The sequence below is a fragment of the Corvus cornix genome, chromosome 6 (assembly GCF_000738735.6).
Source record: "Corvus cornix cornix isolate S_Up_H32 chromosome 6, ASM73873v5, whole genome shotgun sequence".
Classification (NCBI taxonomy): domain Eukaryota; kingdom Metazoa; phylum Chordata; class Aves; order Passeriformes; family Corvidae; genus Corvus; species Corvus cornix.
The window spans coordinates 15,042,627-15,055,229 of record NC_046336.1 but is presented as its reverse complement, the minus strand read 5'-3'; the positions used below and the strand labels follow the sequence as shown (position 1 = coordinate 15,055,229).

Here is a 12,603-nt window from a genome sequence, read left to right as displayed (position 1 = left end):
TATTTGTTTCTTTTCTAATATGTTTGCCTGTTCTGTATTGCAGTATATTTACATTTTTTATTAGCAAGGATTTGTTTACCAGGGTCAGATAGAGTTTTGACTAATATATTTATTTTACTAATATATTTTTATATATTTTACTAATATATTTATTAATCAGTGTTAAGAATTGCTAAAGAGTTGCTTTCCGTGGTCTCTTACTTCAAGTCGTACTTGTTTGTTTACTTTGAGGAAAGATGGACTATAAGGTCTTTTCTGTAAAATTTTTGATTCTTTGATGCCCAGAATCTCTCAGCATGCCTAAACTCAGTGTGGATTTAGCATGTTTCTTAGTTTTGTAAATCCCATTATTTTATCAAACATTCATACTCACTCACACTTTTTCTCTGATATTTATCTTGATCTTGTGTCTCATCAGGGCCTATGCCAGTACCCAAAATTTCAAGTTTAAATTTTCAATCTTAAGTCCATCATTGCTTTATTATTTCAGCTTCTTTATATCTTCTTGCAACCTCTGTTCTGTAGTCACTCTTTAAAAGAAAATTGCTCCTGAGCTGTTATTTTTTCTTGAATTTTGTTCAGTCATCCTTTACAAGGCCAAAAGATTTCAACTCTGATGGGCCTTTCAGCTGCTTTGTTTTATTCTGGGTGAATTCCCTGCTCACTTTACATCTGTGCTTTACAGTGTAACCCTGAGCCAAGAAGTCAGATCCTTCTCTTACTGTTTGCATTTGACACTAGAAGGTCTCCAACCTGCTGATTGTTGGATAGCCAGACTTCTTACCAAGGGAAGGATCAGTTTGTTTCATGCTTTGTATAATGTGGATATGCAGCAGTTATAGAGCAATTATAGACACCCAATAGAGCACTTCTTATCAGACAACATCCTAGAACTACTCCCCAGGGACTAATGCCAGAGCCTTGGAAAAGTTATTCAAAAAGACATGAACAAAGGGTAAGACACTGACCTTGGCTCATCAGGCTCATCTGAGAGGTTTCACTGTTGGACAGATTTGAAGGTGGGGATAAAGAAGCCTCCCTGCCTGCAGGACTTTTGCTGCCTGGCTTCTCTTACTGCCCAGTTCCCCACATGTCACTCCTGGCTGTCTGAGGGTGCTCCCTGAGCAGCTGCCACTGTCTGATGAGCTCTGCCTACAGTACTCTTCCCCTGCACTGGGTCAGTGCTGCAAACAAAAGGTATAATATTGGCAAGTGCTGCCCAGAAGTGTTGCAGTGGGGACCCCAACACAGAACTCCTCTGTGAGGCAAGATAGCTCTTTTGGGAGTCTTTGAAGTTGTAATGCCTTAAAACCAGCACGGGTTTGTGGTTTTTCTTTGGCTTTTGTTCGGGGCTTTTTGGCAGGAGTAGGATTTGGTGGAGGGGTTTGTGTGTGTGACTTTTTGGGTTTGTTTTTTTAATACCAAGAATCTGTGCTCTTTTCAAGAACATCAAAGCTGTTAGGGTCAGTTATTTGACATGGATGTCCTGTAGGAATTTGCTGGTTTGTACCACAGAGTTAACCTGTCCTCATCCCTTTTGAAAGCTTCTCTTGCCATCTCTTACCCTCTGAGGAATCTCTTCCTTTGAATGACAGGTCTCTCATAAATCCCCTTCATCAAATTCCAATTTTATTTCCTAAGCATCAGTGAGTATTAAGGTGTTGTTCTTTGTGACAATGAGTGTGGGAAAATTAATAATATTGAATTAATTATAGCAGAGGTAGAGAGGCTGAAGTTTAACCTTATTGTTGTACTGTAGAAATATACACAAAAGCTACTTATCAGCCACACATCGTTACATCTTGCACCTTTATAGTTACATGATTACTGCTTGTTTGGCTGAAGAACTGGCATGGCACCTTTGTTACTTCAATTTATATTAATTCAGATGCTTAATTAACAATTAGAGGTGTAAGTTTAATTCAACCAAATGGTAATGCAATTCCATTTGAAATATGCCAATGTGATAAGTAAAATTGGCCTTCTCATCTGTGCTAATCTGACCACTATCCACTCTTTACATCTTAATAGGAACACAATTTTTATTTATGTCTCTTTAGAAGTATCCTTAGAATGTACCTCACTTTATGGACTAAACATATTAAAGATCTTTATGAAATTGTAATTCAGTGACTTTTATGTGGATGGTTTGAGTACGATATTTTTCAAAGATACCATAAAATATAAGTGTGTAAGCTACAGGAGTAGAAGCTTTATTTAGCTCAGAAATTTATTAGTGTATGCTGTATATATTACTCTACTGCTTCATATTTGCAGTCATATTATCATCAGGCAATTTTCTATCTTGAATTATCAGAAAAGGGAATTAGGAAAAGTAATGCTAGCCTTAGGGAAGCAAACTTTTTTCCAAACTCCTATCTGTTAATATCACCTGCCAATGATTTAATGGTGTTTATAGTTTATGCTAACATTTCTTAGCTTTCCTTTTTATCCATTATAGTCTGTGTACCTGGTAGAAGCCTGCAGCCAATTGCTCTTACTTTGCAGCTCCTATCTTTACTCACCAAATAGCTATTTTCTTTTTTATTCCTCTAAGGTAGTAACTGTTGGCTGTTATAAAACTGCAATCTCATTAGAAAAGGTTCACACAAATAAATTCACTGCTGAGATTAGGACTTTAAAATGTTAATGTCTTTGTCTTTCTTTGTGCTAACATATATTTTTCTATTGATGCTTAAAAAGAAACCTATAAACTCTTTCATTACCCAAAGAGGTGTTACAACAGCAAGGCAGCATTTCTGGACAGTTTGTGGGATCATGAATTTTTAGGCAATATGTCATTTAGGAATTCTTAGTGCATCTCCCTAATGAAAATACATCCATAGTTTGAGTAAAGTGAACAGAATTCTTAGGTGCCTACAAGACTCTTAAGGTTCTTTATCAGCAATATGAACTGCTGCAATATTTATCTGACTTTGGGTCTGTGCTCCTTTTTGTACTTAGTCCTCTGTTCCTTGTATGAAAAGAGATCACTGGAGCTCAACTTGTAGCTCTGTTACAAAACTCCAGCGCTGTATTTTACCACCTCTTACCCTTTCTTGCTTTCTCCAGTTGGCAGACATTTTCCATGGCTACAGATGTTCTTCATGTCCATCTCTGTATACCCATGGAACTGACTGACCTCTCCTACCTGATTCTGATAAAGCCCAGTAATGTCAGTGCAAATGTTATTTAGTCTGGGAACTAAGTTATTTAGTTTGTTACTTAGTCTGGGAATGGAGCATAGACTAAAAGTGTAGCAGAAAAGTTTCATGCCCTATAAAGGGTCATCCTGTGCTGGGATAACTGTCCTCTCCCACACAGTCTTTAGTTTCATGTAATAGTTAATTTGGGATTCTTCTGAATCAATTTTCACTTCTGGGGCACAGCTCTAAAACTATTCCATTGCACCTGATTGATCTCAGCCTAACATAAACCTGAAGTAATTGCTTTAATAAAATTGCAATAAAACTAAGACTTACAATTGTTTTTATGCGGGAAACTTTTCCAAAATTTTAAGCATTATTCACACTCAGAAATGTGCTCTCATTGTCTCCTGAGCTCTGCCTAGGCATATCTCACATGTGTGGAAAGAAGTAGCTGAACTGTATTTGCTTTCATTTAATATTAAAGAGGATACTTTTCTGTTCAACCATTGGACATGTGCCAAGTATTTTAAAATGTCCATTATTTTATGAATTATACTATAAATCAGAATTAAGGTATTATGAAGAGGACTTTTGATGATAGTATTACTTCTAATATTCAATGCTTAGAATTAATAGAATTAGTCATTGCTTAATTGGATTTGAATACATTGATACTGGATTCTATTAGTAATGTGTCCTATATGCACTGGATAGTTCATTTGCCTGTTTTTAAGAAATATATAGCCCATACTGAGTGCAGATTTGCATTTATTATGCTATGCAGCTAACTCTAGTTTTACTGAAGGAAAATCACCAGCCTAATTGCAGATATTCCAAAACTTTAAGAATTATATTGTTGTTTAGAATTATTTATTACATAAGCCAGTCTTTATAGGGATACCTTACACTGGTCTGATTGTCATCACAGTATGATTGTCCTTCAAAAAATTTCTGAAACAGTTCACCTTATATGACCTTTGGTTGTGAATACAGTTAGGCTGCAATAGTTTTTCTGTATTGTCAGCATTAGAGATGTTCTTAAATATAGAGGTATAATTGAGCTGTTACAAGTTTGTGTGGCAGTAAGCCCTAACATGTTTGAACTGTACTCTTCACAGTGATTGATCTTTGTGTTGGGATCAGTTCATATCTAATAGGAATTAACAGGAAAAGTGGTACCCTTTTTTGAATCCCAATATATTTTTAAAAATCAAGACTTAAAAATCAATTCAAAAATTGGTGTTTTGTTATACTTACTCTGACCACCTCCCCTTGTTGCAGTTTTCAGTCACCAACAGAAGTATTTCTGCACAAATACCTTGAAAGAACAAAATCCTGAGTTTGTACTTGATTCCTTTTCTTTTCTTTTTTTTCCAAGGAGCAAGTGGGAAGAAATAGCTTTACTCCAAAAAACACTTGTACGTTATGCTGAAACATTGAGGAACCTCTTTGTTTTTCAGTTCAGTGTATAATCCAGCTATAAGTTATCATAAGGGTTGTGAGAGGCTGCTGTGGAACGGCATGAAGTTAGAATTGGAAGGGGAATTGGATGGAGAATTAGAAGCCCCGGGGTTTTTATTCTTGGTTGGACTATAAACCTGCTGTATGACCTTGAGCAGATCAGATTAACCTGACTTTCCAAAGCATTTGCACTCCTGAACTGGCTCTATAGGTTGATCAGTTGCAATTTCCTGTAAGGTGAGAATGGTGCCTTAATAAGGTGGAGGCAATTCATTAACACAGAGTGCTGCAGAATTCTCCAGTTAAAAGCATCACAGGCAGTGGGAAGTATTATTAGGAACTAATAATGTTATAAATTATTAATAATAATGTATTTAGGTTTACGCTATGATTTTGTACTTTACCCCAAAGCAAGATAAATCATAAGTTGCTTAGAAGATTTTTAGAGTAGAGTGCAGCAGTTAAGGGTCTTTAGTACATTTCTGTAATATTAAAATGATTTTTCAGCCAGCATAGAAGCTTCTCCAGTCTAGTCCAAGGTTTTAAGAAAGTAAAACAAACAACAGCCCAAGGTATTATTTACTTAATTAGTCCTTTCTGCAGCATGAATTTATTTCTGAAGTTCATTTCTGCTTAATAAGTATCCTATCTGTTGATGTTCCTTGTGTTACTGAACAGCACCAACACTACCAAATAATGGGGAAAAACAGTAATAAGGCACTGTAATTCTGATCATGTGTCATGGGGTTAATTTCATAAGAATAATTTCAGATTCTTCATTGGTGCAGTGCACCAATGTAAAATATATTGTTTTCATTATAAAAAGCAGTTAATATCTTCTAAAAATGTACATTTAATTGCATAAAGGCATAAAAGCAACAACACAAAATTATTCAAATAACATTCCAATTATATATGATAAATCTTCTTTAAAACCTTTACATTTATCTAGCAATTATAACCTAACCACAGGATATAACATCTTAGAGCTTGGCTGGAATCAATCAAATATCTTAGGCCAAAGCAGGAATGTTGTTCTGACAGAACTGCTCCCAAAGGCAAATTTGATCTATTTAGGCACCAGTTTTACAGCACACTCTGAATTTGATTTTATCTGTAGTTTTTCCTGGGTAAGGCTTTTTTCTAGCAATGATTCTAAGAAATTTGTAAAACAACTAATTAATTTGAAAGCTGGTTAAACTAGTTAATAACTATGTTTAATTCTTTTTCAAACAATACTTCAGTCCATAGAAAATGTAGAATCCTTTCTGCTACTTGGTGTCTGAGTGTGTCTGAGATGGTAAAATTAAGCAGACTCTCACTCACATCAGAAGTGAACCTGAGAATACTTCGGAAGACCAATCTTTCCTCAGTGATAAGTATGACTTTCTCATTCAGCTTACAGTCTTCTTTGGGTTTCAGTATTTGCACCTGATTCTTAGGTGCATGAAACTAGAAAACTCAGTTAGTTAGGGATGAAATAATGTTGGTGTGTTTGAATTTTTTAAACAAAATTAAAAAGTGAATTTGAGAATTTTTTTACCTGTCACCAGATCTAGGAAGAGCACATCTCTGTCTATACTACTGCAGAGTCCCAGTATCAATTACTTCTGTTTCTTTTTTACTCTGGTTTTAGTTTATTTCAGAGAAATTCCTACTTTTTCCCTCTTCCTTTCTATTTTTTCAATTTAAGCTACTAACCTAGTTAGTCTCAAGAACACTTATTATCAAAAAATCTAAAAATAGTTTTCTTTCTGGTTAAATAAAGCTGCCTGAAATGTCAAAAATCATTTAATGAAACTGTTTCAAAATGGGATAGTTACAGAATTTAAATCAAATAATGAACTGTATGTCTCCATGTTGGTATTTATAAGTAATCCCTTGCTTGGCAGATATTCATGCTGGTCTTGCCTCAGTTCAAAGTACTTTTAATCTAATGCATAGATGTGTAAGTGTATTTATAATGTATAATGTGCTGTATTAGCACAAAAGAAGTAAGTTGAGAAAAATTGTAAGATTTTTACAAAAACAATTCCTCAGCCTTCCTGAAAGAATTTTAATTTAACAATGAAGATGAATAGAATGTAAACAAACACTGGGATTTCAGAACAGGTTAAAGGGAAGATTAACTGCTCCCTTGGCCCCCTCTCCCAAATCCCAGCCTGCTGGCATCACAGGTCTGGAAAGCTGCCATAGTGTCATATGTTGCTACTTCCGAAACAATCTTAGGCATAGCTGTGCCTTTCCTCAAACTGAACTGTTCAGGAACCTTGTGAATCATGAAAAATTTGGCTTGAAATTATTAAAGCAGAGTCCCTTCTTTGAAAGCTGGCATTCCAGGAATCATCTGGGCTGTGACGCTTCAGATTTCATGCTCTGTGTCCTACAGAGCTTTCCAAAACCAGCATTAGCTGCCATTATAGCAGAATGCATTTTAATTCCTCAGCAGCACCAAACTTGCCATCCAAAGGAATAGTAACTATAAATGGTTTTGGTATAAACACACCTGTTCTGTCCTCCTGTTAATATTTGCTATCTATCTGTGAGTTTAGTGCTCATTGAAGCTGACAAGAGTCATTCCCCAGATATCCAAGAAGTTGGAGAAGTGTTGGGTTAACAGGTGTTGGTGTAAGAGTTAAACAGAGAATGACAGCAGCAGTGCTGGCAGAAGCAGCGGAAGGTCTCCCTGACACAGCGTGCACCTGATATAGAAATGAAGGAACGAGTTCCTACTTCTATGTCAATATAAGACACACACACTCTACACACACTCTTCATGCTCCTTTACCATGGCCTTGGAGAGAACAATGGAAAATGTCAGGAAGACAGATTTATTGTAGGACTGTGATCACATCTGTAAACTGTAACCAAAAAAGCTCTTAGAAGTATGGATATATACATATACTGATGCTTCTGCATAAACCTTAGATTCACCTGCACCTCTGCTGGTGGTGAGTCTCATTCCTTCATGTATCATAGAGAAGGTTTCAATAAGATTTAGAAAACAGATCTAATGAATCTGCTGCATTGCCCAGACTGTTACCAAAAATTTAAAATCTTTACGCCTGTAAAGTAAGACTCAAAGCAAACAATTTTCAAATAGAAATATTGAATGCTCCTCAGGGCCATGACAAATGGGAATTGGCTGTGATTTCTAAGAGATGAATTACTGTGACCAATATATTCAGAAAAAGAAAGGAACAGTGAACACTGAAGAAAGAGCTAAGTAACATTTCTGAGACTACTTTAAAATACTAGCCATAACTTAAAACTATTCCAAAAATGGTTATTGTTTTTTAAATGACTGCTGCTTCACTGTATGAAATAGCTTGTTTCTGCATGCTACATTGAAAACAAAATAAGTTAAGAATGTAGATCTGTCCCACAAATCTTAAAATTCTATAATTGCTCAGAAATCAAGTGAAACTCAAGAATCCTCTCAATGGGAATTTGTCCTGTAGGATTTTCAGACAGCAATAGGAAACCCAAGCACAGTGGTTCTAGAGCAGATGTTGCCTTGATCTGAATTTATCACTGCTGTCGTGATGGCAGATCTGTAAGCAATCTGTTTCAAATATTATATACAAGAGTTATCCAAGAGATTTCAAATGTTAGTAACACAATTACACTTACAGAGACGTTTTCTTTCGCTTACATGTGCACATGCACATACCTGTGAGCCTAAAGTTTTCACAAATTTTGAAGATATTTATTGTTTGCCACGTCTTAAAATAACCATATGCGATGTGGATTAAATAAAAGAAGCTATTTGGCTTCAAGCAGACTTGCTTTCCTGCAGAAATCTCTGAGTGACCAGAAAACATCTGGGTATCTCTTATACAGAGCTTTGGAGGAACTTCAGAATACTATCTGAAGATCTGATTTTGCCAAGATTTTTTCCAACACTTATATGACTATGTATCACAACACTTGGATAGTTGTAGAGAATCCATCCACCCTGAATCATTTATTTTTTTCCCCCACTATCCAACTTAGCCACTTTACTCTTGCTTTGACACAGTTAGTTTTCTGCTCTAAAAGTCTCAGATTCCAAAACTTTGCCTATATCTGTGTTTTGTTTTCTGTGTCAAACCAAACAGAATTTTTTGGTATGATTCATAGCTCACTAGAACCCAAATGGTGGCACCATCATCCATGTCTGTTATTTATATAAGAATATACTATTCTGGCAGGGAATTTGAGGAAAGGTGTTGACATTCAAATATTCTTTCGAGTTATTATCATCATACTGGGCACGGTATTTATAACAAGAGAAGTATGTGGTATGTATGGAAGATAATTAGAAAAACCAAAGCAAGCAACAAATGGTCAGGAATTTAAAATCAGGTAAACAATTCTAGTTTGCTTAGAGGAAATAAAATCTGTTGAAAGAAATCTGTATCCATCACTGGTCACTCAGGGTAAGGAGAAAAAACCCCAACACATGGGACTCTTTTGTCCTTCTGAAATGAAGTCAGGAAAAAAGAAATAACTTCCCTATACATTTTCTACTGGGATCACAGATATGCGAACTGAATTGTGAGTTGAATTTTCAACTGATGATGAGTTTAGAAAAACTGACTTGTCTTATTTTATTTCGTAGATGCTTCAGAAGCTTGCTGTGTGCTTACCACGGGTTCTGCCAACCACCTCAAGAGGGGACTCACCTATTCTTTCTTTAGTCGAGCAAAACATTATCTTGAAATAATTATTCCTCTCCACATGGCCTTCGTACTCGTGTCAGCTTATCTTCTGCTGACTCATGCTCAGGGTGCTCCTGTTGAGAATGGGGCACTGTTGGATACACTGAAGTCACAAGTGGGATTATTCAGCAATAAAAGTGAGCACTATTCAGCACAGGTGAGACCTCCTGGCACGAGCCGGCAAATACCTCAGACAATCATCATAGGAGTTCGTAAAGGAGGAACGAGGGCTTTGCTGGAAATGTTGGATATTCATCCTAATATTGTGGTAGCAGCTACAGAAGTCCACTTCTTTGACTGGGATGAAAATTACGTGAAAGGAATAGACTGGTATAGAAATCTGATGCCATTTTCTTATGGAAATCAAATTACAATTGAGAAAACACCAGGCTATTTTACATCACCACAGGCTCCAGGAAGAATTCATGACATGAATAGTTCCATTAAACTGCTGCTCATTCTAAGAGATCCCACTGAGAGAGTTATATCTGACTATACCCAAGTATATTACAACAGAGTAGAAAGCCACAAGCCTGTTCAGCTCTTTGAAGATATTGTTATTAAGAATGGAGTGCTTAATACCAAATACAAAGCTATTCAGAGAAGTCTATATGATGTTCATATGGAAAAGTGGCTTAAGCATTTCAGTTTGGATCAGATTCACATAGTGGATGGCAATACTTTAATCAAGGACCCTCTTCCTGAATTACAAAAAGTTGAAAGATTTCTAAATCTTCCTTCCCGAATTATGTCTTCTAATTTTTATTTTAACCAGACCAAGGGATTCTACTGCATCAGAAGTGATGGGAGGGAGAGATGTTTACATGAATCCAAAGGGCGTCCCCACCCTCTTGTTAACAGCACTGTTTTGGAGCAACTATATTCTTACTTCAGAGAGCACAATGCAAAATTTTACAGGATGGTTAATCATTCCTTTGACTGGCATTAACGTATTTGGAGTCAATGTTTCTTAAAAAGGGCCTGAGACAAACTTTCACACTCATCTTTCTAAACTGTAATGACTTGTATTGTGAGAATTGACATCCTGGTTACATGCTTCATTGGAACAACACATCTGTTGACTCATTGAAATGGTACTCTCTATGTTGGGAATAATAAGTTTTATGTATTTGTATGATTACTGGGAGTCATATTCTGATCTTCTTTCTCTCATCATGCAAGTACATTAACTTCAGCAGACTTAGCAAAGACATATCTCTACAAGATTTCTGCTGCTTTGGAAAAATGCATTTAACTGTAAAAAATGTAAATATTGGAAATGGTATTATTCTAACTGTTCTGTATTTTTTGTTGTTAGTATTTTTTATATCCCACGATAGTGGTGTTGATTTATAGATTTTTGCATAAAATAAGTTTAAATTGTATGTTAAAATAGGGGCATACATAGTAGCTCCAATAAATAAATCATCCTCTTTAATATGTTGAAGTAATTAATTAAAAATAGAAGGAATCTATTTCACCTGTAATTTTGAAGAGGTGAACTAGAAGTTACCTGCCTGTATGACATTAATATTAAACCACACTTACTATCATGGGTTTGCAAAAAAAATCTCCAAAGTAAGAATATGAACTTTTTGAAGAATGTAAAAATTAGAGTTCTGAATGTAAAGAAATTAAAATATCCCAGGAACACTGATACTCTATACACTAAAAAAAATCAATACAAAAAAATTACTAATATGAGCAATTGTACAAATATTTGATTATATAAATTATGTCACTTTGCTCTTGAATGGAAAAGCTCTTAGTACTACCACATGAATTATGTTTGTACTCTGTGACTAGTTATTCTGTTCTCCCGGCTTTGGTTTATATATCTCCATTGGCACAATGATTCTTGTTTAAAAAAAAATTTGCTTGCCCCCTGAAGCATGATGTAGTTTTATTTTGCCATTTCCAATGCAGACCATGGGACAGTCTCAACATTAAAATAACCTCGTTTCATTACTCAGACACAATGTTCAGTACACTCAGTATGACATACTCAGGTTGTCTGTAAGAACCACAACCATTTATAGCCTTGCATCAGGATTTTATTTTCAATTTTTTTTAACAGTATTGTGCTGATCTTTTCTGCTTTTTCATGTAAACATTTTATTATATATCAATACCAAAGAAGAAAATCTGATCATCAAACCCCACTGAACCCTGACAAGGGTCAGGCATCTGTGTCCTTCTGTCTAAGTCACTGCTCATCCTAAAGGAGTGTATGTTCCTACCATGGGATTCTTCCACTTCCAGGCTAAAAGGTATGTATTGCTGGGCTGACTTTTAGGCTTTTAATACTTTGTGAGTGGGCTACTTAGGCAGATAGCAGTATTCCTCTGAAGCTGGATAGAATTGGACTCAGATTATGTGGAAATAGCCTTCGTCAAATATTCTCTCAATAAATGTAAAATGTTAAAAATAATATAATAATTCTTATTCTTTATCTGTTCCATGACTTGCTTATGTATGTATGAAAGAAAATATACTGTATATATGAGAGAAAATTATTTTCATTAGCATATAATTAATCTCTGAAATTACCTTTCTGAAGCAGGTTTGTTTACTACAACTCTGATTGCTATAAATGGCTCAAATTTTCTTTTACTTCTGCCACTTTTTCTGAGATTGTGGCTTCTTAATTATTAATATTGATCCAATATAGGCACTACAAAGTACAATGTCAATAAGAATCTGTAGAAATACAAATGTATTTGTTTCAAATTAATCAAAGAACAGGATATTTATGCTGGTCTTCTACCATCTCTACAAGGACATTGGATAGGCAAACTTTAATAATTACAGTTGTGCAGTCTAACTGTATCTTCTTTGTCTTTTGTCAAGTAAAAACCTCAACCAGAATATTTCTGAACTCTGAATTAATAGTGTGATTCTATATCAGAATAACTTTTTCTATTTTGTGGGCACAGCACTTTTGTCTGATAACAGAACACCCAAATCCAGATTCCCAGTATTGTCTAGCATGGCTGGTTCTTTCTGACCAATCCAATTTCAGTGATAAACAAAACTCCTTCCAGTCCACTCATTTCAGAAATACATTATTGAAGGGAGCAACATAAGTGCATCTTGTATCAGACAGAAATATATAACTTTCTGTTTCTTATACATTCCAAAACTCTCTTTGTCTTTTTCCTCTTTTCTTATTTTTTTTCCTTACAAGAAGCAAATTTGAAAACAATGTATACTTTAATAAAAGTTTCAGGTAGATGCTGGTAATTGAAGAATTCAGATGTCTATATGCCACATTAAATTTCACAGCCTTC

The 12,603-nt window shown here is 35.3% G+C and overlaps 1 protein-coding gene across 2 annotated transcripts in view; it reads left to right on the top strand.

The window, feature by feature from the left end:
* LOC104696091 (heparan sulfate glucosamine 3-O-sulfotransferase 1-like) overlaps positions 1-12,181 on the top strand; it is a 46,232-nt gene extending 34,051 nt beyond the window's left edge. For both annotated transcript variants that reach the window (XM_010410226.3, XM_039554364.1), the window contains one exon: positions 9,214-12,181. In XM_010410226.3, coding sequence (XP_010408528.2) covers positions 9,214-10,262 — 1,049 coding nt within the window. In that variant the 3' untranslated portion in view covers positions 10,263-12,181. The remainder of the gene's footprint in view (positions 1-9,213) is intronic.
* The last annotated feature ends 422 nt before the right edge of the window (positions 12,182-12,603 follow it).